The sequence below is a fragment of the Barbatula barbatula genome (assembly GCF_947034865.1).
Source record: "Barbatula barbatula genome assembly, chromosome: 19".
In the NCBI taxonomy this organism is placed as follows: Eukaryota; Metazoa; Chordata; class Actinopteri; order Cypriniformes; family Nemacheilidae; genus Barbatula; species Barbatula barbatula.
The window spans coordinates 2,920,217-2,944,290 of NC_136782.1; the positions used below are offsets into that span (position 1 = coordinate 2,920,217).

Sequence of the window (24,074 nt, forward strand, 5' to 3'; positions counted from 1 at the left end):
TAATATTTTTTTGTTTACTTTAAGCAACATTTACCTTAGATTAACACTGCATATAGGAATTTATAGTTTGTCTGAAATTTGACCTGTGTTTTGACCTGCATAACCTTTTATGTTTTGCTTATAGTCAATGTTTTCTTGTACAGCTTTGTAACAATGAAAATTGTAAAAAGCGCTATATAAAGCTGACTTGACTATTTTTTTATAAAAACTAAATGTATTTAATAAGTAGAATTTATTTTATTTTGGGTATTAAGTTGTACCTGAATAATAGCAGCAACATTTTTTTTCTGATGTTTTATAATGTTTTAAAGTGATTTCTGCATCTTCATCCATCTTTTGCTGCTTTATTGATTATGTGAGATCAGTGATTGGTCAACTGACTCACGTGATGATGTCACTTCTTTATTCAAACACTTTAATTTGTTTTTTCGAAAATATGATTAAAAAAATTCACAACTGAGATTTGGGCAAAAGAATGTTTTAATTCACATTCTATTCTACAAGTCATGACATTATTTACAGTATTTAAAAACAAACTTAGCAAGAACTAAAGAAAATAAAGAGTGAGTTTTAATATGTTTGAGAGAAGAATGTTGATGTATCCTGTGATGGCAGTACTGGAAGTGAATTTACTTTGATATTTAGAAATCATTTCATACTCTTTCTCTGACTCCAATTTAATAACTCCAGTATTCATTAGATACCAGAACAATCCTGCTAGTCCACAGAAGAAATAGATAAGACACATCCCAAGACTATTTTCAATTGAAATCAGACACAGATGAGGAGCATTTTGATTTCAGTGCAAAGAGATGATCCTTGTGAAGTCATGTGAAACTCATCCGTCTAAACTAATATCTCAAAATTAAACATCACATTCTAGAAGCTTCTCAATTAAACACTGTGAGCTGAAATTCATCACAGAGAGAGGACAGAGAATTCTTACTTTTTCATTCCAGTGTTAATAAGCAGTAAAAACAGAAGTAAAAAAGTTAAGTGTTGATCTAATAAAACAAAGCATCATGCACATTCAGAAATTTTCTCTGAGGGTGACCGATCAGGAAACATGTCATTTGAGTTTATTCGTCACTCAAGCTGCAGCAAATCCTGTTTATTATCAAGACTTAAAAAATAAACAAGTAAACAGTTTATTTTAAATCATGAGTGTGAGGGGTGTTAATGGTGTTGTGGATCAGTTTTAGTTGGCATCAGCTGAACTCTGTTTTAAAACAGTTAAATTTAGTCAGTGTTTGTGTGTTCTGTCATCAGACGAGAGATCCAGCTCTGCTCTGAGCGGGCACCATGACGGGCACTGCTCCCATGCGCTCCAGCGTGGCCTGACTCACAGCGTACGAGTGCGTGTGTTGTTGCCCGTGTGTCGCTGCGGGCATAGTGGCGATGGTCGGGCGCAGACTCAGAGAGCCATTACTGCGGGTCATGACGGGTGGGGAGGGGGCGGAGTTGGTGGTGACCACCAGAGTCTTGGGCGGGGGCAGGGTGTGGCTGCCGTTGGCATAGGCGGGGCGTGAGGGGGCGTTTCCCATCATGTTTGCTCCGCCTGTGAAGGTCTGACGCGTGTCACCGTTGTAGCGTGTGTAGGAGTTGGTGTCGTAGTTTGGTTTGGGGTTGTGCCAGTAGCGGCTGTTGTAGGTGTTGGTGGACGTCAGTGTGTCATTCTCGGAAGACGAGGCATCAGCGTGGAAAGCCTTGACTGATGAAGATCTCTTCGGCGGGAGATCGTCCTCCCTGAGGATTGTGGGTATATAAAAATATAAAAACACACATCAGGGTGAAGATCAAGGAAAACAATGAAGATCTGATACAAAATTTTAAAGCACAAATGAGGTGATATTGTAATATTTTTGTAAGATGAAGAGTCACCTGATCTCATTGGGAATTTCATCTTCTTCATATTTGTTCTTGTTTCTCCAGTAGAAGAGTGTGAGCAGCACCAGCAGACAGCAGATGATCACAGACAGAACGGCTGTGGCGATGGTGCCGGCGATTAGACCCACGCTCTGCGGTTGAGCTGTTATACGACACATAGCTGTGATCAGACCTCACAGATATCGGATGATGTGACAGACAGCAGGGTGTGTCTCTCATGACTTACGTGTTATAACCTGCAGGTTGAGGATGCAGGTGCTCTTTCCTATGGCATTTGATGCAGTGCACTGATACAGACCAGATGAACTGCTGCTGATGTTTCTCAGTGTGACGCTTCCCTGCACCTGATCTAAGAACAGCAACACAATCTATCTGACACATTTCATTCATCTGGTCATTCAACACATACTTTAGATTTTAATGAAACTCAAGATACTGTAAATTGTATTTCTCTTATATATCATGTAGCAGTGATTCTCAACCAGAGAACACAGGTTTATTTTTATTCCAACTGAAGGCTTAGATCTCTTGTTTGTGCACACAGAGAATTGATTGTTATGATTTGTTATGAATATTTTTCTTTGTAATACATGTTAAATGTAGCTACATTTCTCAAGTATACTTTATCAGAGTGTCTTTGTTATTTGGAATATCTTTTTATTTCGGAGAACTACATTATAAAGCATAATATTGTAGTTAATAATGTGATTCTCGAATGAGCTGATTCTTTTCAACGAACCACCTGAATCGGTTAAAAAAATCACTGATTCAATGATCCGATCAGAGCCAAGCTGTGTCCCAAATGAAATACTATACACTTTGCACTTAAACTATGCCCTATGCACTCAACCATGTAGTGTATGCATTTTAGAAGGGTAGTATCGTCCAAAATGGAATGCTAAACAGTTTTATACTATCCAGAAGAGTATTACGGTTTCCCAGACGATCGCAAATGACGTCAATCGCATGGCAAAATGTCTGTGAATAAAAATCTATTTCCGCATTGTACATTTTATGTCATTTTAATCTGTTTTGCACAGCAATACTTTAGTCATCATCAGATTGAAGCATTATCACTCTGTAGGAGAGTTTTGTTAATGCAGCGTCTGATAGCCCAGCCTCCATTCCGCTACGTAAGTGAAACTTCAAACCGATGAGTGTCTACAGTTCCACACTACTCACACTATTCTACACCGTTTTGTAGTGCAAAAGTGCTTGCTTTGGGATGCACCTCGAGTCTTAACCAGTTAACAAATCACTGATTCAAGGATTCGTTTAGAGCGAGACTGTGTCACTAAATTGTTAGTTTATGTCTGACTCAAAATGAGCCTAGAAACTGAGAATCCTCAATGCTTCTGTACAGTAAAATGTAATTTTAGTATTTTTGTAAATGACTGTCAAGATGCTATGTTATTTGTTAGGTGAAAAGAGCGAGCGCTTTTTAAGCCCATTTCATAAAATGCTTGAATGTAAAACAAACATTTGTGTATCACCATCTGTACGAGGCAAGTTACTTCTAGTAAGGACTATATAAATAACTTAAAATCTGCTGCTTTGCAGCATCGCTTTTATCGTCTGTATTGTACAAACATGTCAATACATTATCCTCGTCATATTTTACCTATGTCAGGCCTACTGTTTTTTTACTTGTTTGAACACTTAAATTAACAGTTACTTAAATCGATATTTTAATATATTGATGCTTAATGTTTTTGCATTAAAATTTTGATTAATGTAGATCAAATGTTTATTATATGAATTCAAAATACTATTTTCACTAGTTCCTCAATGTCTACATGACAATTCATAACATTGTCACACTGAGATCAAGCCTTTTCAGCTCTATACCTGCTTAAATACAGTATACAAAACAAATAAAAATACTTAATGAATGAGCTATATTAATGGAGTTGTGGAGGAAATGTTATAAAGATTGAGAATCACTGCTGTATTAACACAAATGTCCGCTAGATGACAGTAGAGTTGTAGTTATATCTTTAGGTCTGGTAACTGAATTTCTGTTGAACATATTAGATATTATAGAATAGATCACTGTCAGAATTTATTTGAATTTAAAAATAAACATTTGTCTTCAAAATAAGACTACAGTAGTGTTAATGCACATATATTGCACATATATTTAATTCTCATAAATATTTACTCTCATGTGCTTCTAAACCTGTATGTGAGTATTTCTCCTGTGGAACACAAACGAAGATATTTTGAGAAATGTCACAATGGTTTTCAATGGAAGTTAATGGAGTTCAATGTTGTTTGATTATCAATGTTCTTTAAAATATCTTTGGTGTTCCCATACAGGTGTATTTGACATGAGGATGAGTAAATGATGACAGAATTTCATTTCAGGTTGCACTGTCTCTTTAAAAGAAATGACTCTGAACAGGTTTATGTGCGTGTTGTGATTGTGTAGTCTTATTGTAAAGCCTCAGAGGAGTGTGGAGGGGGCGGATAGAGATCACGCCACATGAGTCAAGAGCTGCAGATTTACCAAAGAACGTGGGGCAATATGGAATCGCCACGCTCAGGGGCTTAGTACCTTGCATGGCATTGTGGGGAAGTTTGGGCACTGTTTCCAGTTTTTCCCAGGAGTAGGTGGGTGTGGGGATGCCCTCCTCTGAAGAACACATCAGCATGACATCACTGCCCACATCCAGTGAACCCTGAATACCACAGGACGGTGTGGATGGTGGAACTACACAAGACATGACAAGTTAATTCTGTTCTGTTTTCACACACATACACAGATTCAGTCGATATTGTGAAGTTGTGTCTCACCGAGCACAGTGAGGCCGATTACGCCTATGTTGCGTCCCCCGCGGTCCGGGAGGTTATTTACCAGACACTGATACGTTCCTGTGTCAGATAGCTGTGTATTGTTGATGAAGATTGAGGCACTTGTGCTGGGCATAGTGGACACAAAACCCACCCGCCCGTTCATGTGATTGGCTAAACTGAAGACCTGCCCACCCTGATAGATGATCACCTGTAAACACACACACACGCAAAGACACACACACGCACACACACACACACAATCACATATATTCATATTACAGCAAAACACATCAGTTCAATCAGCATGCTTTTGCAGATATACAGTATCTTTATTATACCTACTGTAGGCTACTGTATGTACACTACCACAGGAGGGAAGCTTATAAATGCTGCTATCATGCATCCACACAGACAGACAAAGACATTTACACCGCACACCTGCATACACACGCACAGACATACATTTGCACACAAACACTTGCATACACACAAACAGACAGATACACACACAAACACATGCACAGACATACACTTGTCTTGCACACATGTGCAAATACACACACTCATTTAGTATAATGCCTTTCTAAAGGACTTTCATGTTTGTTAGAAGCTTCTGTGATCTGACACATGAAAAGAAACCTTCACTCTCTCACACAAAGTGTGTGTGTGTGTGTGTGCACGTATCTTTGGAGAGGCTATATGACAGAAAGATCACTGGAATATCTTCACACACGAAAGGGGTTTGATCCATTGAATGATAGTCTCAAAGATCAGAGTGTTTGTTTTACAGTTTTTTAAGATTGTTTACATACTCCAGAAAAAAATTATCATTCCAAACGATATATTTTTTGCTGTCCTGTGACATTTATCATAAAATGTATTTTGATTGACTTAAGTAGGATTGAGGGCCGAGAACATAGAGGAGGAAGGGGCACCATATTCACAGAGGAACAAGAGAGAGCTATCATAAACATGGTTTTAGCCAATAATGCGATACATCTCAGAGAAATTCAGACTAATATTCTGGATGACCACACAGTTTTCAATAATGTCCACCAGGTCTCTCTGTCAACACTGGGACGAATCCTTAAAAAACATCACATACAGATGAAACAACTCTACTGAGTTTCATTTGAAAGAAATTCTGAAAGAGAAAAAGACCTACGGCATGAATATGTGGAGGTAAGTAATGTACATTTCAATATTGTGCACTGCACACAAAGCCTTTATACATGTTGTCTTTTTTTAGAGAGTTTTGCTAATTGATGCTGATCAAGTCCCACATTAATTTAACTTCATAAATGAGGTTGGGTTTAACCTGAATAAAGTAAGGAGAAGAGGGAGAAACATCATTGGCCACAGAGCAATTTTTTATGTCCCAGGCCAACGTTCAACATCACAATGTGTGCGGCAATCACACAGAATGGGGTCCTCCAGATGATGTCAGCATGGCCCACATTCAACCGAGCTGCTCTGGTGCAAAAATGGTTTCATCAACAGTTTTCACTCCAATACCTCCCACCGTACTCACCCTTCCTTAACCCCATTGAAGAGGTTTTTTTCGGCATGGTGGTGGAAGGTTTACGATCTCCAGCCCTATGTCAGAATACCCCTCTGTCAAGCAACGGAAGAGGCCTGTGAACTAATTGATAGATGTGCAAGGATAGATTCGGCATTCAAGAAGATACTTTCCTCGGTGTCTTGTGTGGGAGGACATCGCCTGTAATGTGGACGAAGTGCCATGACCAGATCCAGCAATGCCAAGACTGGAGGCTTAGCTGTTTCATGTAATCATGCTTTTGTTTTGTCTCCACAAATGTTTATGTTCGTATACAATTTTTTATTTAGAGTGTTCTGATTATTAGTGAAAATTCAGCCTTTTATAAAATGCATGGATGAAGTGAATGGTTTTCCAATGTGGAGAGAAATAAATATTTTCATCAATATGCAGTACTGGTGTTGTGTTTACTGTTTGCTTAATATATTTATGTACTTTACAGTAACAATATCTCAATATCACACATCAGTGTGTAAGTGGTTCAAACATAATTCGACTGTATGAACCATGTGTGGCCATACGGTACCAAAACTGGGTTTAGTAAAATGATTCTAATGTTTCGAATTAAGTGATTCAGTTTGCAAAATATCTGATATGTCCTGTTGTCTAATTGTCTAAACTGTGTGTAAAATGAGCCTTGTTTCTAAATAGTGCCTAAGCAATCGTAAAAAAAACTTTAAATAAACAGGCCGCACTTCAGCTCAGACGAGTGTGTGTGTGTGTGTGTGTGTGTGTGTGTGTGTGTACGTACCTACATGTATGTGTGTGTGTAATAATGACAGCTAAGAGTGCATGGATACACGTACATGACAGTAAGACAGAGAGAAAAATGAGAGTTGTTATAATTCATCTCACTCACCATCAGTCATGTAATGTTTTCATGTCTCAGCAGTGTATACAGAACACAAGATGACCCCTAAGTAGTGCTGTTTGCTAAGAAAATCACTGTTATACTTCCATACAGGGTCAATGATCTTCACCAAACCCCAATTATTATGAGCAATAATAAAAGCCTGTAAATGCTACACTATATACATCATTTCAATGTTATGAGTGTAAGACACAGAGAGAGGGAGAGGATTACAACTAAGCAGATTTGCGCACACACACTGTGTTTGGTGTGAGATGTTGAAAAGAGGTCATCCGCTGTGTACAGATGGTCATTGGTGATCAACTTGACTACGGCCACACTGTGAGATGCCAATCATTAAGCCCCTCCCTCTACATTCACATCTGTCCCGCCCCATTCAGTTGTCAGACGTCTTCACGATTGAGCATCACACAGATCTGTCCTGCTTCTTTCACCCAGACATACGGTGTTTTGGATGTGTTAGATTAAGCAGCAGTAAATGCCTCCCCTGCGTCAGATGAACAGAGAATGTGATATGACCAGAATCAGGTCAAAAGTGTTTTTTCAGTAAACCTGACATATGTTACAGACATTTAATACCTTATCTGACGCAGAGCATGCTCGGATATTATGATACCACAAACAGTGGTAGAGAAGCAAGAATGCTGAAATCGTTTCAGAATGAACATCACAGTCCTGGAGGAAATTATTTTTTCTCCTTAAATAGAGCAAATGGAAACGTTTGCTTGAGTCTCATCTGCGTCTCAGTTATTGATCATGAGACACACAAAGTCTCCAAAGAAGATATGTCAACAGTGTGTCAAACCGAGCACAGATTTGTCATGTCTGCAATCAGAAAGTACTATGTAGTGTAGTATAACTAGACTTTTTAGACAGGTCTATACTGTAGCTATTGACAAAAAAATTGCATTTACCTGCAGCATTACATTTGTCAATAAAAAAACGACACAACACGTGGTCCATCCAAACATTTAATAAAAACGTGTTGAGTGTGTTGGTCAGGTCCATGCTCTCTCACACATTAAACACGGCAGTATTTGAAGTATGTAGTTGTTTAATCAGAACAGTGCTCCTATGATTCCCTGTTCATCTCCTTCAGCCCTTCTGCGATTTGCGTTCGGTGGTTTAATGTCTGCAACGGAGCTGTGTGTGAGGAGAAACAGTGAAACCCGATTATTCACCATGCATTACTCTCTCAGACCTTTTAAAGATGATGTACCTACTGATGTTTAGAATATTTCTTCTTATGTCGGTACATTAAATATGGTTTAGGTTTCACAGAAAGCAAACAGCCCATTGTAAAAACATATAACAGGAACCTATTGAGCTGTACGATTTCAAGACGGATGGACATCAAGTACTCAAATCCCGATTATTTACACCTACAGTCTACATTTATTTTACACCTCCAGCTGAGCTATGAAAAGAGCAACATCTGAGCAATGAAAGCAGGGGCGATGCCAGGACTTTTTTTTGTGGGTGTAAAGTGGGGACTTTACAGTTTAGAGGATGGGCTGATAAAATTATTAAATTAATAAATGCCATAGCTAGCCAACATGCAATTTTGCCGTTTAAATACATAACAGCTTCTTAAAAATATTGTTATAGTGCATTAGCCTACATTTCTATATTACATTTATACATTTGGCAGACGCTTTTATCCAAAGCGACTTACAAGTAGTTTTTTTTTTTACAGTGACACATTACTGCAGAGGAATCGGCCTTGCTCAAGGGCACTTCAGTCATGACCTGCTGGCACTGAGATTTGAACCTGCAACCTTCTGATCACAAGCCCAACGCTCTAACCCCCAGGCCACAACTGACCAAATATTATTGTTTACTTTAGATGTAATACAATGCGTATACATGATTTAAGGTTTAAAATCGTTGTATTTTCCACATACTGTACATGTTTGTATGTCTTCTTTGCTCCACCTCTCTCTGAACCGCGCTGATATTTTAAAAGCTCATCGCTCTGAATAGAGAGGTGTGCTATGATTGGCCAGTTCACTAGTGCGTTGTGATTGGTCTATACTGCACAGAACTGTAGAACCTCTTTCCATATTCGGAACATCAGGTTCAAAAACTACTGACAGGTGATAAAATGGCATCGATCCTTCCTTATCAATTAAAGTCCAAATCTGATCCGGAAAATGAAGATCAAGCCGATACAACTTTGCCAGTGTGACTCGAGCAGGATGTAAAGGATTGGTTAAGAGTAATTGACTGTAGTGAGGTAGGCGGGACGAGAGCCGGGAGTCGAGTCGAGCATCAGCTGTACGTGCACCTGTCTCGTATCACAGAAGAGATCGGGAGCATAAGAGGACGAGCTTGCATTAACAGCAGGGAATGGTAACATAGTAAATACCGCGAGTGCATCGGCTCTTCTTAATTCTGTTACGCCATGTTTCGTCACAACTCAACAAAGACAATAAACCCCATTATAAACAAAACATTTGTTGCTTCTAGTTGAAACAGAATTACTAATTATTAGGACTTATATTGTCTTTTTTTCCACGTTGCGCACGTGTCTGCATTTACAGATCACACAAAGAAACAACAACATCAAACTCAACTCGCGTTAGTCCGTAACAAAGTATTTTACAATGAAAATATACTTACAGGCTGCGAATCTAAAGCGCGAGACAGTCCTTGCAGAGTTTTGACTGTTGGAATTACACCACTTTTTAACAAAAGCTTACGTGTTTAGCCGGTCTTGATCTCTCCCAGAGTCGTGAAGCAATCGTTGGTGAAATGCTCTGCACAAACGTGAACATTTGGAGTGTACTTCTCTGGAACAGTGTTGAAAAAAAAATGTAACCATTCGTTTTTTGTTTCATTGTCTTTTGGCAGGGCAAACAAAGAGAATTTCTTTTCATAACGAAACACACATCGTCTCAGCGACATGGCTGCAATGGTACAATGAGATTTATAAGCGCACCCACTTTACTTGCATTTAGATTTGGGCGGTCTTAGTCAGATCGTGTTACGAACTGATGTAGATTCGCCGGGGTCTGGTTACACGAGGCGTTTCAGGCAGGTCTGGGTGAGCATTCGCTTCTAGATAAAATACATATTTTGTTCCGACACTTAAAATTTTTGAACATTTTTACGTGTCTAATACATGCATGGGCAACTTATGACACACCAAAGACAAAGAAAAACACGTATTTCCGGCGATTTACCACTTTAAGAAAAAATTGCATATGAATAGAATTCACAAAACAAGCTTATTTAAGGAAAGACCACAACATGTTCCCATAAAGTGCAGATAAATCAAAACGTTGAATATATTCACAATTGGCTCAAACTCCATATACTATAACTATAAAAAACTCAGATAGCACCTGCGTTACACGTATACAAAACAACACAACAATTTGATTTGCCACGGTGGGAATAACAATCCGCTTTACCTGCTCTTGAGCTGCTCTCTGCAGTAAGATGGAGACTTCTCTTCCAGGTCAATATGATCTATTTTAAGTAATGTTTTATCAAGTTCGCTGCTATATAAGTCATATTTTCTTACACTAAAGTACTGGCAAAGTTAGACTGGGCAGCCAACCACAAATTCACAGGCGTCTTGATTATCCCAAAATTAATTTTCTTTATGTATTATTGATTTTGGATGTTATCAGTTTGTTTGTAATTGTATTAAAATCAATATCAGTAAAGATATTTCAGGAAATAAAATATTCATATAAAATATCATTGGTGGGAGAGACATATCCCGTCATACCCGGTCAGTCTGTTTAGTTATGTTGCCAGTCGTTCACCCCAACCTTATCCTACAACTTCATTATTAAACACTCGCTACACGTGTCTCCACCGGATGTAGCGTGACAAAAGACAATAGAAGGCATTAGAACACATTATAATTGTAAATCTCGACATGATGCGACAATCCCATTGGAACAAGCAGTGTGTCCTGTCACGTCGCAACGGGTGTAGACATGTTGTTAGCCACATTTCAATCTTTTTTCAATTTATTAAGAATAAATTGCTTTATTCTTTGAATAAACTACAAAAGGGTAACATGTCATATTTCAGCTTAACTTTACACTACCCCTCCAGGTGTTTTATATGAGGAAAAAGAAAATAAAGTACTAAATAAGTGTAAATGAAGTGATAGATCTGTGAAGGATGAGGGATTATACAGAAGGGACATGAACAGTGAAATGAGCAATGATATGCGTGTGTGTGCGTGCTTGTGGGTGGGTCAAGCAGCTGTTGTTCTGGCCGCTGTGACTCTAGGTTAATCATTCTCATAAATCTAATCTTCATAGATTAAGACAGGTAAACAGGGTTTTGTCCTGCACTCAGTCGTGAGTGTAAATCAGTGGGAATGAAAAGTTGAGGTGATAAAGCTCTGTGTTTATAGCTCAACATGAGTTTGTGTGGTGAGTGTCGTGTGCAGGACGCCCGCGGTCTGCACCACGATGCAACAGCGCAGGTAAACTCACATTATGACAGAAAGAGAATGAAGAATCTCCAAAATCGATGTCATGTTTTTAACTCATCAATCCACCCAGAACCAACCCAACAACACTGATCAACTACTCATGCAATGCTAATAAATCACAATAAAACAGTTATTCTGATCAATGATCTTCAGTCATTATTATGGGCTGTGAATGGTTTGGTTTCTGCATTAGTAGAAGATGAAACTGAAACTGTTCTGTGCTCACAGATGTGTTTAGTGACCTCAAACATGGCTCATCCAATCAGAATTTAGATCTAAACTATCTATACAAGAACAATCTTCAAGTGAGTGTATTAGGTGTACAGAAGTAATTACTTGTGTGAACTATTCACACATAGTAGGTGTAAAATTCCTTCCAGAATAACAAACACAACAGCATGAGAGTGTAAAGGTTTGTGATGTAGAAACAGATGTCTCAGCACAACGGTCTCTAATGAGAAAACACTAAAAATAACACTTCTCAACTTCTTAGGATTTTCAAATTTCAATGCAACAAAGTCTCATTTGAATTAGTCTGAAATTAACAAATGTTTTGCATGATTATATTTGATTTACAGTATTTTAATATATGTAAGCTATAAACAAACAGACTACACAGCTTTTTCACAGTCCTGTTTTAACACCATCATCAAACTGAAAGTTTTAATTCCTGGGCATGGAAAAATGAATATCAGATAGGCCTATATAATATATAAAAGTAAACATGTGAGTGTGTGGTGGAGAACTGATGTGGTTATTGTGTTGTCTGATGAAAGCCAGATGAGGGTCATATTTAACGTAAATTAACGATTGGCTTTGAATCAGCCAAATGATCTAATGAGAGACAAACATAATAAAACCAAAACAAACAAAACATCATCACTCTGATAAAATCAACCATCAACTATATAGCAACCAGTATCAAAATGACTATAAACAAGCAAGAATTACAAACAAGCAAGATGGAAAAGGCATTGTGTAATATTTCAGATGCAATGGTTTAAAATAAAGATTTAAACAGATAAAAAAATCTGTGGTTTGCAAATAGTGTTTTGTGTATAAGCTCCTTGTGTTGTGCGTTGATTTATTACCTGCTCCGGTTGGTTGGCGTTGGCGAGGGGTGTGACCATCCATATGATGTAGAGATTATTGAGAGCAGCACTGGTGGTGAACGTACAAGGCAAGATGACCGCCTGACCTCTGGCCACCTGAACGCTGCTCTGACTCACTGTCACCTCCAGAGCCTGAACACAAACTGCAGAGAGAAACACACAGTCTGTTCATTATTCCTTCCTTCATTCATTCATGTCTGTTTGTTCATCTGTTTTCATTTCAGATTTATTTTTAGACGTGACTGAAGCTTATTGAATTAGTGTCATTTTGTTTGTGGTGTGATCAGCATCGGTCTTCTCTTAACACAACACTGACATATTTCAACATGATTCCTCACAGCAGACGCTGATGATCTTTAACGTCCTGTTTTCATGGTGAGATTACCTTAAATACAATCAACATGATTTACAATCTTGACCTTTGAAGGGAACTCGCACTCATGAATCAAAAAACTTATATGAATGAAAATGATTCAAACCAGTCAAATGAGTCACTTCATTTTTTTTTCATATACTGTATATTTTCAGCTGGATTAGTGACTTTAGCTTTTGATTGGTGGACAGATGACTCATTAACATTTATAGAATCAAACAGTCATGAGACTGAGGTCTAAATCACATCCAGGCATCCAGGTGTGTGTGTGTTTCTACAGAGAACAACACAATGTTTGTTTCAGTGACCCACTCCCGCACACTTTCTCTGTTTCTTTGAGTTTGCACTTCTATCTCTCTCTGCTTTAAATGGAAAAGTCCCCTTGCTTGGCTTGGATGCACCTGCAGGGGTTTGAGAGAGAAGAGAATCTCATGCTTTCATTCTCATAACAAATGTCTACATTGATGTTTATTAATGCAAAAGAGACTGACCCAAGAAAGAGAGAGACTGAAAAAGAGAGCGAGAATGAAACACACACAGAGAGAATGACACCTGGGGCCTCGTTTATAAAATGCTGTGTAAAAACATCTTAAATTTGATCTGAAGATAATTTCTAAAAGTGCGTAAACGTGATTCATAGAAAAAACTTACGCACAGAAAACATGACTACGCCTCTTTTTCAGATGTGAAATCTATAAATCGCAAATGTAACCATGGATCACAAAACCAGTCTTAAGTAGCACAGCAATATTTGTGGCAATAGCTAACAAAACATTGCATGGGTCAAAATTAAAAATAAATATTTTATGCCAAAAACAATTAGGATATTAATTAAAGATCAAATATCACCTTTGCTATGTTTCAATTGAAACAGGCCTCACAACAGAAGGGGTCTCTGCATACACTTGAAAAATAGATTTTTCCCCTGCCATCACGCTGCGCATGCACCAGGGTTTAATGTTAAGGTGACTTGAGGGAAAAGTGTACAAATTATTTAAAAAATTTACTTTAGTTTCAAGATAGGGGGCAAAAAAATCCTGTAAGAGCTATTTTTAATTGAACTATATCAGCTGTAGCGTCCAACTGAACTAAATATACTTTATTTCTATAAAAAAATAATCTTTAAGTGATTGTAAAATAGTTATTTTTAAACAAACAAAATACAGTGTGGATAGAATTTGTTTAAAACTTCCGAAATATAAAAATGTTAAATAGGCAATTTCTTTGAAAACAGTTTCTTTGAAATGGGCCTCCGAATTGCAAAGGATGCTCTGGTAAAGATCGTGTTCCATAAAGATATATAGTAAATTTCCAACCGTAAATATATCAAAGCTTGTGAGAGGATGCAGCAAAATCGCAAACAGAATTGTGTAGATACGCGCCTACAAACTTCACCCGCTATTGTCTGCTCTTTGGGAATTACTCACTGAAATTAAGTATCTTTGTAAAGCTAAACATTTCTGATTTTCAAATTGTATCTACTCTTTATTCTTCATAACGATGGACTGCTTTGATTTACAACTTTAAAGGCAATTTTCCTAAATATTTTAAAATTTTGTACCCTCAGATTCCAGAGTTTTAAATAGTTCTATCTCAGACAAATATTGTCCTATTCTAACAAACCATACATCAATGGAAAGATGATTTATTCTCAATCTCAATTCCGAAAAAGTTATTTTTTAGGTTTTGTTGTCCAGGGTCACAACTGATCTTGCAGCACTTGGACAAGCAAAATCTGTACGTCTGCTCAGACACTGACATGGCTATAAACACTTTCTCTCTCAGATTGTGCAATTGTATTCTGTTTTTCTTGATCTACAAATGTGTTATAGTGACAATCATTTAAAAGCACCTCATCTGTGAGCAACACACACACAGTTAACATGTATCACCTGTGTCTTTTGCTCTGATGTGACCCGTGACCTGTGCACATGTTTTTTTTAATAAAAAACTTTGATATTTGACATGTGTTAATTATTTTAAAATGTGGAAGCTTTTGCCTGAATTGAGTCATGCTACTTTTAAAAAGACACATAAGACTCTATAAAGGATCATTTAATCCTAGCTAGCTTTTAGAAAAGAGTTTGCACAGGTTACACACTATATAAAGAAATTGACTCCACAGAAAATTATGTCATAAAAAAGCTGAAAGTCATCGTATGTGATTCTGTGGCTGAACCGCAGAAATAAACTCCAAGGTTATTCTTACAACTTCCGTCTGTGAGAGCTCTTACTCAGCTGAAACAGTCAAAGCTTCAACATTTACACCCACACAACCCTTTAAAATATTTGCTGATCTGAGATCAGTTTAACACAATAACATCACAACAGGATAAGTGTTTAACCGCTACATGATCTGTTCCAGCATTATCATATCGCAATACTTTTACTTGTAGATGTATCCATTAAGTCTCCTGAGACGTAAATGAGAAACATATCTTCATCTTCCGTGTGTGTGTGGACCCGGCTCTTAACTGGTGTCGTGATCTGAGCTCTTTCCCGCAGGTAGACGGCCGTTACCTGGCTTGCCCTCCTTACGTTTGGCCGATATCCCAGAATGCTTGGCAGGACGGCCATAATGTGAGAATAAAAATATCCTCTCACTCACAACACCTTCCTCTTATGCTGGTGAGCAGCTTCTCTGGGCTTTCAGGAGGAGTGAGATGTCCCGCAGGTCTGAGGGCCTTTCCTGCTTCTCACAGTGACTCACAGACCTCTGACGGGCGGGACAGTATATCAGATTCATTTAAACTTTTTTAATTGTGGTTTTGTTGTCATTGAATCAGCTCTGAATAGGAGCGGGTGGTCCGCAGGGACCCTTTGTATGAAACTTCAGCAGCCTTTTGTGTGCGAAATTGAAAACTGCTTCAGGTTACATTAAAAAGTAAAGATTACGTTTTCTTTGGAATAATATTCAATGATAAATTGTACAAAAGTTAAGTAAACCAAGTTGATATTGACCCATAAACAAGCTGTTTTTGCTACTGAACCTCATCAATTCTGTAATGATGGACTCAAAGGACAGACACACATCACACAACAAAAGTCATTCAATAAAAACTGATTCATTGTTGCTCTGATGTTGTTTTTGTATAGCTCAGGAGCTCTCTATATATTTCTATATTGTTTATAATTATATTTTTTGAGCTGTGATTCATCATGTTTAACAGATTAATTATCTTTGCTCTGAACAGCACAGACGTTTTGTTTATTCGAGTTGGTCAGCACTCTTGATATCAAAGACTCTTTACAGGGCAGATACATGCTGAATGTGAATCACTGGCTAGTTTATGTTAGTATGCTAGTTTTCCGGTAAATAAAATACATAAGCACTTTTAATCTCTCAATTTGAGGGAAACACTCGGGTGAACGCTGCCCGACCTTATGACCAGAGGTCAGAAGTCATGACCCGACTGGATGTTACACAACTTCTGAATACAGCTCTATAAATGAATATTTTAAAATATTCTAGTAGTACGTTTAGTTATTTCAACAAAAGGTTCCCATATTCAAGGGGTCGGAAGAAATTAAGAGATTCGTTTAATTAGCATTTCTAGATTTCTAGTGTCCATTCCTGTCCAGTGTCTGTTGAATTTCAACAAAATCATACCTCAGGAGTGACAAAGTCATCCAACAGAAATGTGAAATGACTAACAGCATGACAAGACACTAAAAACTCATACCTATAAAAAGTACATCCTGAAAAACAGAAAATAATTTTGGAATGGTCAAATATTTTTTTCTGTGTCTGTATATTCATTAATACAACAAAATATTTCGGTCCATGAAAAATGTCCGGCAACTTAGATTTTACAGAAACAGTTAACACTCCTTCAGTAATTTGACAAGCAGCTTTCCCCAAGTGAAGATTCAGTATTTAGTCTAACCCTAAAAAGCTGGAGTTTCTGGTGAGTTTCTAGTTGAGTCTAGTAAAAAATAGATGACTACATGGGAACATCTAGTTTGCAGTAAATGTTATTTATGAGGATCCATTTTTGATAAAGATGAATATACGTTCGGTTGGGTCAGGGGCTCTCTCGGCCACGTTTCAGGATCTCTAATGAGGCTCTTACAGTAATGGCGGCGGTTTGCTTACTTTTTCATTAAAGAGAATTCCTGCAGTATTAAGAAGCAAGTGCTGCGCTTTGATTTACGCTGAAGTTTCTCTCTCGGGGCTCGGCGAGGCAGATGCCACCTCAGTTCGCGCTTTTTGCGCAGACGTTAGCAGAATTAGCATTTTTATCAGATTTTGTCTCGGGAAAGTGTTGTCTCGGCTGAAACACCCCATGTTCGGCTGTCATGAAGATAAATCTGAGCTAACCGGTGGTGAAGCTGCTGTTTGTTTGGGATGTGTTATGAGCGGATGCTTTACTCCGGTGAGACTCATGTGAGAGTTTTGATTAATGCCTTTCATTTACCAAACTGTGATCTAGGATGTACAAGGTTTTGTGATGCTTTTGACTAGCACGCAGAAGACAATATTTTAACTTCTGTGTTTCAGCAGACGTTGACGGACACACAAGAGTTTTGTGGGTCTGTGTGTGTGTGGACACACAACACAATCTTTATACACGCCAGTGAATATTCACAGTTCAGAACGGCAACACGACCTGTGACTCGAATCTGTGAAAGAGCTTCGATATTCTCTCCATTCGTTTCACAATGACTGCGTTTCAAATCCTAAACCCTGGGTCAAGTAGCCTGAGTATTCTTTTCATGCACCATACAGGACCAGTTCACCAAGCGATGAGACAAAAGACATGAATTGACTACTTAAGCTTCTCTTGAATCCAGGGCAGAAATCTCTTTTGATGTTCCCTGCCTCCACTTTCACACCTCTCGACTGTCAGCTTCCTTTATGCAGGACAGAGATCAATAACAAACATCAAAGTCTTGAATATAAAGAGCCATTGATCTAAACACACATCTACAGTCTATCATGGCGTGATGGAGGGATGAGAGATAAAAAGAAAAGAGAAGGAAGGGTGAAGGAGTATGATCCATCTGAAGCATCCAAAATCACACGCAATTCTTTTGTTTGTCTGATAATATCTGATGTAAACCACAAGACAAGTCAAGAAATGTTACAATGTTAACGGATATAAGACATCATTCTAGACAACATTCTGCAGATTTTCCTCTAGAATGATAAGTAGTGGATTTATTTATTTATATATTTAAGATTTCCACATATAATCCCCAAATATCTTTTTAACTTTGTTTAGTTTTTTTGTGCCATTACTGCTTTTAGTCATGAATGTTGTCAATTCTATAACAAGTTGTAAGACAACAAAACTATTAGAGTGTTAGTTTTGGAAATGAAATGATACATTTATCTTACACCGCACATCAAAGCCATGTACTGTATTCATCCTGTTGCAGAAGTGAATCAATATGAAGCCACAGGTTTCATATGAATAATTAGCTCCAAAGATTTAACCATGACAGCGGTCATAACCACAGAGAGAAAGTATGATGTATTACACAACATGCCCACGTTCATCATTACACCCCGAATGCTCATTAGACCCGACGCACAACCACATCAGATATTAAAAATGAGAATTAAATCTGTGCTTTGTCAGAAATCATTAGCAGAGATTCACATTGATACATAATCTCCAGGAAAATTAGCTGGCCTCATTCATCATTTATATTTCAATAGATCTCGCTCATCAATATTCATGAGGAATAACAAGCGAGAGCGCTTTGATAAGATACTGTATGCAGCGAGAACAGCCCAAACTCAGATTATTTTAAAGATATTTGACTGAAAGTAAACTTGTACTAGTAAACCTTCTTAGATGGTTCTTTGTCAGGCTGAATGGTTCCATAAAGAACCTTTAAAAAGGTTTGTGTTGCATAAAAACTTCTTTATAGAGCAAAATAATTCTTCAGACTATAAAAAGGTAAGAAAGAAGTAATTCTTCCTTAACTTTGTGTGATTTTATACTCACCCACATGACGTTAAACATGTTTAGAGAACTTCCGGCATCTTCGGAGCACAAATGAAGATATTTGGCTGACATCCGAGAGATTTCCAGGCCTCCTAATATACATCACGGTGTCAATTTTTGACAAGGTCCAGAAAGTACAAAAGACATTGTTAAATTAGTCCATCCGCTCATAGTGGCACAGTTGAATTTTTTTATATAAAATATTAAGTTTGTTTACCGAATGCCGGATGGGGCTTGCCCCTATTGGATGCCGGCGCTATGACTCACAACGCATGAAGACAAAGACAAGAAGACAAAGCGCCATACACTGACAAGACAGAGGAGAATATATAAATTAAAGTCTGTATTTTGGCTTGTTTTTGCACATAAAGCATTCTTGTCACTTAAAAAAAATCCAACTGTGCCACTATGAGCGGATGGACCAATTTAACTATGTATTTAATACTTTTCTGGACCTTGGCAAAAACTGACACCATGATGTATATGACGAGGCCTGGGAATCTCTCGGATGTCACCAGATATCATAATTTGTGCTCCGAAGAAGCCGGAAATTATCTTAACATATTTAACGTCATGTGGGTGAGTGAAAAGAAAAACACACAGAGTAGATTTTTGGGAGAACTTCCCCTTAAACACCAGAAGCAGAAGAAAATCAGATACAGTATGTGCACAAACATACACACACACACGTGAGATGCTCATGTCTTTCATTCTGTCCTCCTCAATCACAGCATCCATTCATCATCTGACTGCTTCATCTTTTCAAGTCTTTATCTCTCCGAGGGCCTGGTGAAAGAACGCCTGTATTCATTTCATAATTTCCCCGCTCGTGTTCAGCATTCATTGTGCTATTTCTGTCACAGATGCTCAAAAGATCTTTGACATCTACTGCGTGTTAAGATGCAGTAGACGACTCTTCCGGAGTCAATCTGAGATTCACACACTCTAATGAGATCCTGAAATCACTTCACACGTACACACAAAGACAAATACCTGTAAAGACAGGTCAGTGTAAAAAACCTGAATTTCCACAATTCAAGGAATATCAAATTAAATTCAATATTTTCATAGGATGATTTAGCCTTTGCTTTAAATAATAGAGCTTGATATAGTACAACAACTCAAATCTCCCTGCTCAGTTTCCCATTCATAAATCCTTATGATAATGACATCACAACACTAAACTTTTTTAACAAATGACCACCCGCACCCCTAGAAAGAAAGATTACAGAAATAGACTATATTTGTGATTGGTTCTGAATGAAACAACCATTTGCTCTATGTTCTCCTGTTATTATTGAATATTGCAGACATCCTGGAGACTTACCTATCTGTTACCATGGAAACTAAAACAGCTCCATATAGATGCCCCTCCCTCACGGACATGTGCTTGCTGGGGTTTGTCATTTGTGGAATATAGATATTGGCTAGAGTAAAATAGAGTAAAAGTAAATCAAATACAAACTTAATTGATTTAAAACACTTGATTCTGATTGGTCAGTTGTGACGTTCGTTGATTGAAATGACACATTTTAAGTCTAATCATTTTCTCACAACAAGGTTTCTGTTTCAGGGTGCTGATCACGCTGGGATGAGTTTGATTTTGTAATAAACAGAGACTGGGTGTATCTTAATCCATTGCTTTTCTACAGTAGATATTTCACCAGAAAATGTTTTTGCTATGGCTCTTAAATCATGAAATTCATTTTGAACAGATAGAACCGTGTGCATTCATTCTTTCATCAGGCAGCATCATGAGATGTTCTCGTGGCTTCAGAGCAGAAGTCACATGAATTTACCTCTCAAGCGGCGGATTCACAAAACGTTCTTAAGAACATTCTTCTAAACTGCCATATTCATTATTTAATTATAATTTATAATAAAAAGTTAGGAATGTTGTGTATTACTGAAAAAAAGTTTAAAGTTTTTATACAACATTTTCTCAAGGTTGATCTTAATTCATCAAACAAAAGCTGTCGTAAATGTCATCTTAAAATGAAGACAGCCTCACGGTTGTCTTAAATCTCAAAAGGTAAGCTGTTTAATACATGTATTTTATTGAGCCAGAATCATAATAAAAAAGAAGAGTGCTTTTTACATAATTCTGGGACAAACTGACTCAAAACGGAGAGGGTCACAGATATTATGGCGTAGTAACACACAAAGAGTATTATAATAAGTAAAACATTTTAACAAATGCTAACATTTTACCTAACATGTGATCATAAATGCCGTTTGACACATCACATGCTAATACATACAGGCTAAATAAGACTGTAATGTGCTTGTTACAAACATAAAGTTTATTGATAAACACTGATATTCAAGCATGTGTGTGTGTGGAGCCAGCGACGGCAACTTAACCACATGATTAATGTGAGTCTAAGCTTCTTAACATGGGTCCATCTGCATGTTCGGTTGACAGCATGACTCAACGAAGCTCCTCCCCCGAGAGGAGGAGTGAGAGTGACAAAGGGGGGGGGGGGTTGGTTAACAGGAAAACATAATCCGCTGTAATCTAGTTTTATGCACTGTTAGGGCCCAACGTCCCATTGCGTAATTTGTGAGCGACACAGCTAGAGGAAGTCAGATGGGGAAACCCAGCGTTTTTACACGCAGAAATCTGTTCTGATATTACAGCGGCTGTTTCTTCTGCTGATACAAGTGCCACATGCTGTGAAAGAGAGGAGGATTATGAAGGCCTGCAGGTAAACAGGTTAACGGATGACGGGATTGTTGTGTCCTAAACTGACGTATAACAGAAAAAAAATCAATAGATGGAATTGAAAACCATGTCATCTACAGAAGCTACATGCGTCTGCTTCACCCTAGGCCATGACTCCGACAAGTGAAAGATGTTTTCATGTGTTTAAACCCCCACAGCTCATCCTTCTGTCATTCTACAAACATTACTTACGTAATGGGTAAAACAGGGCATTTTAATTGCAATAAACCATTTTATCAAAATGTTTCAGTATTAAATAAACTGCTGTCCATATATAAAGAAAACTCACAAGTGAGATCTCTTTAATGTCTCAAATCTAAGTGCTGTATAGCAGAAATAATTAACAGAGAGCAATTGGAAACGTTTGCTTAAATCTCATCTGCATCTCAGATAAAAAAAAATTCTTAAGAAAGAGTCAGACATGTCACAAATGTCTCTGTCATTAGAGTTTCAGAAGAGATGTTAACAATCTGTCAGTATCAGTATCTGTCAAACTGAGCTCAGATTTGTCAAGTCTGCAATCAAAAGTCAATATCATTAAAGATCTCAATATGAACTCAAACTTTCTCATCAAGTTTACCCAAATCCACATACATGCACGCACGCACAAACAGCAGGCCTGAAACTCAATTCTGCTTCTTCAAGTACATAGAAATTATTTATGGAAAACATCTGCCGTGCCTGATTTGGATGATGTAACCTGTGCAATTTGGATTTAGTGCTGATCATGAAAGGACTTCGAAAAAACTAAAAACAAATATTTTTAACTTAATTCCATCTTTCAAGAGGAAAATGCCACTATATTGAGATTGCTCTTGTGTAGCAATAACAGATTATGCTTAGAACAGTAAAAGCTGTAATAAACTAAAAAAGCCCTTGACCGAACTCTGTTTTAAACATATCAGATGAGGCAAAATTTCTCAGATTCAGCAGTTTTTTCTTCTCAGCGAAGATTCGATCCCCTGACAACATCATAAATCTGAGGAATTATTTTCAGAAATAATATGAATAGCAATGAGTGGACGAATGCATCGGTTTGCTGATCACGGCGGAGAAATAATCAGGCCAGAAGCAGATGTGTGTGTTTTTATTTATAGCTGTTTCAAATATAAACTACAGTAAAGTACACTCTTAAATAGGAAAGCTGTTTCTCAAAGTATTATTATTAGTATCATTATTATTATTGTTCATAAATATAATACATTTAAATTATTGAATATAATAACTATTATCATTAATATATGCAATTAATATAAATTATTAAATATTTTAATAAGTATTATTATTATATGTGGAGATAAAACAAGGAAAAGTCGGGAAAAACTGTGTAACATAGCATAAGCAGCAAACAACAATAAACATGACTGACACGACAGAGAGAAATTATATGTAAAATTATATTTAGCGCTTTGAAAAATAATTAATCACGAGATGTCTCATTGCAGAGTTAAACCAGCGTTAAAAATTCTGCTGGATAATCAAAAAAAGTTTGAATAAAACCGATGGAGAGAATCAATTCAGAATATCAATTACTGCAATATGATTTTGCTGTATTAAACCTCAAAACAAGAAGAGATGTGAAAACACATGAGAGCAGGAATGAAGAATTATGCAGTATTTCATCATTTCTTATGATATTGTATCGTTCTTACACAACACCTGAGTGCACAAATTGTACTGATTTGTAATCAGGTGTGACTCTCATGCAGTTTCTTTCTATGTGCATATAAAATGTTGAAATCCATCAGACGCATATACATGTGTCCTAACAGCATGAGACACTGAGACGAGTGTTTCTGAATAATAATATCACATCCAACACATTACAAACCCAGCGTGAGACGGACAGATATAAGACAGAAGTCTCGTCCAGCACTCGGGCCAAATCCGTATGATATGAGAAATGCATTGATTGAATTTCAATGACACAGGTGAAGAGTGGAAGAAGATTTCTTGCACGCGGTTTAATTTTAACCTCGTCTGCAAGATTTCACACGTTTTCAGTGAAACATCACACGTTAGAGCCCGCTACAAGCGTCTGCTTCATCACTGTCTCGACAACATGCAAAATGTGATCTTTAGATTTCTCTGTTAGATCCAAAAACATCACTCTCACTGAAACACATAGAAAAACCTTCACATCTTTAAACTCCATGATCTTTCAATTCAATTCTGTTTCATTTTAGTCTCAGATGTTACTCTCATGAGAAATAAAAACAGAATTAAATGAAAGTGTAATTGTGTAAACACATGAAGATCATGGAGGTGAAAATGAATGTAGAAATGTAGAGGTGAAATCATACGGATTTGAGTAAATTTGATGAGAAATGTTT

The 24,074-nt window shown here is 37.4% G+C and overlaps 1 protein-coding gene across 2 annotated transcripts in view; it reads right to left on the reverse strand.

Moving 5' to 3' along the window:
• Positions 1–465: 465 nt before the first annotated feature.
• igsf11 (immunoglobulin superfamily member 11) overlaps positions 466–24,074 on the reverse strand; it is a 59,992-nt gene continuing 36,383 nt past the window's right edge. For both annotated transcript variants that reach the window (XM_079482231.1, XM_079482232.1), the window contains 6 exons: positions 12,666–12,829; positions 4,684–4,891; positions 4,445–4,600; positions 2,114–2,236; positions 1,882–2,029; positions 466–1,746 (listed from right to left, as the gene is read on the reverse strand). In XM_079482231.1, coding sequence (XP_079338357.1) covers positions 1,266–1,746; positions 1,882–2,029; positions 2,114–2,236; positions 4,445–4,600; positions 4,684–4,891; positions 12,666–12,829 — 1,280 coding nt within the window. In that variant the 3' untranslated portion in view covers positions 466–1,265. The remainder of the gene's footprint in view (positions 1,747–1,881; positions 2,030–2,113; positions 2,237–4,444; positions 4,601–4,683; positions 4,892–12,665; positions 12,830–24,074) is intronic.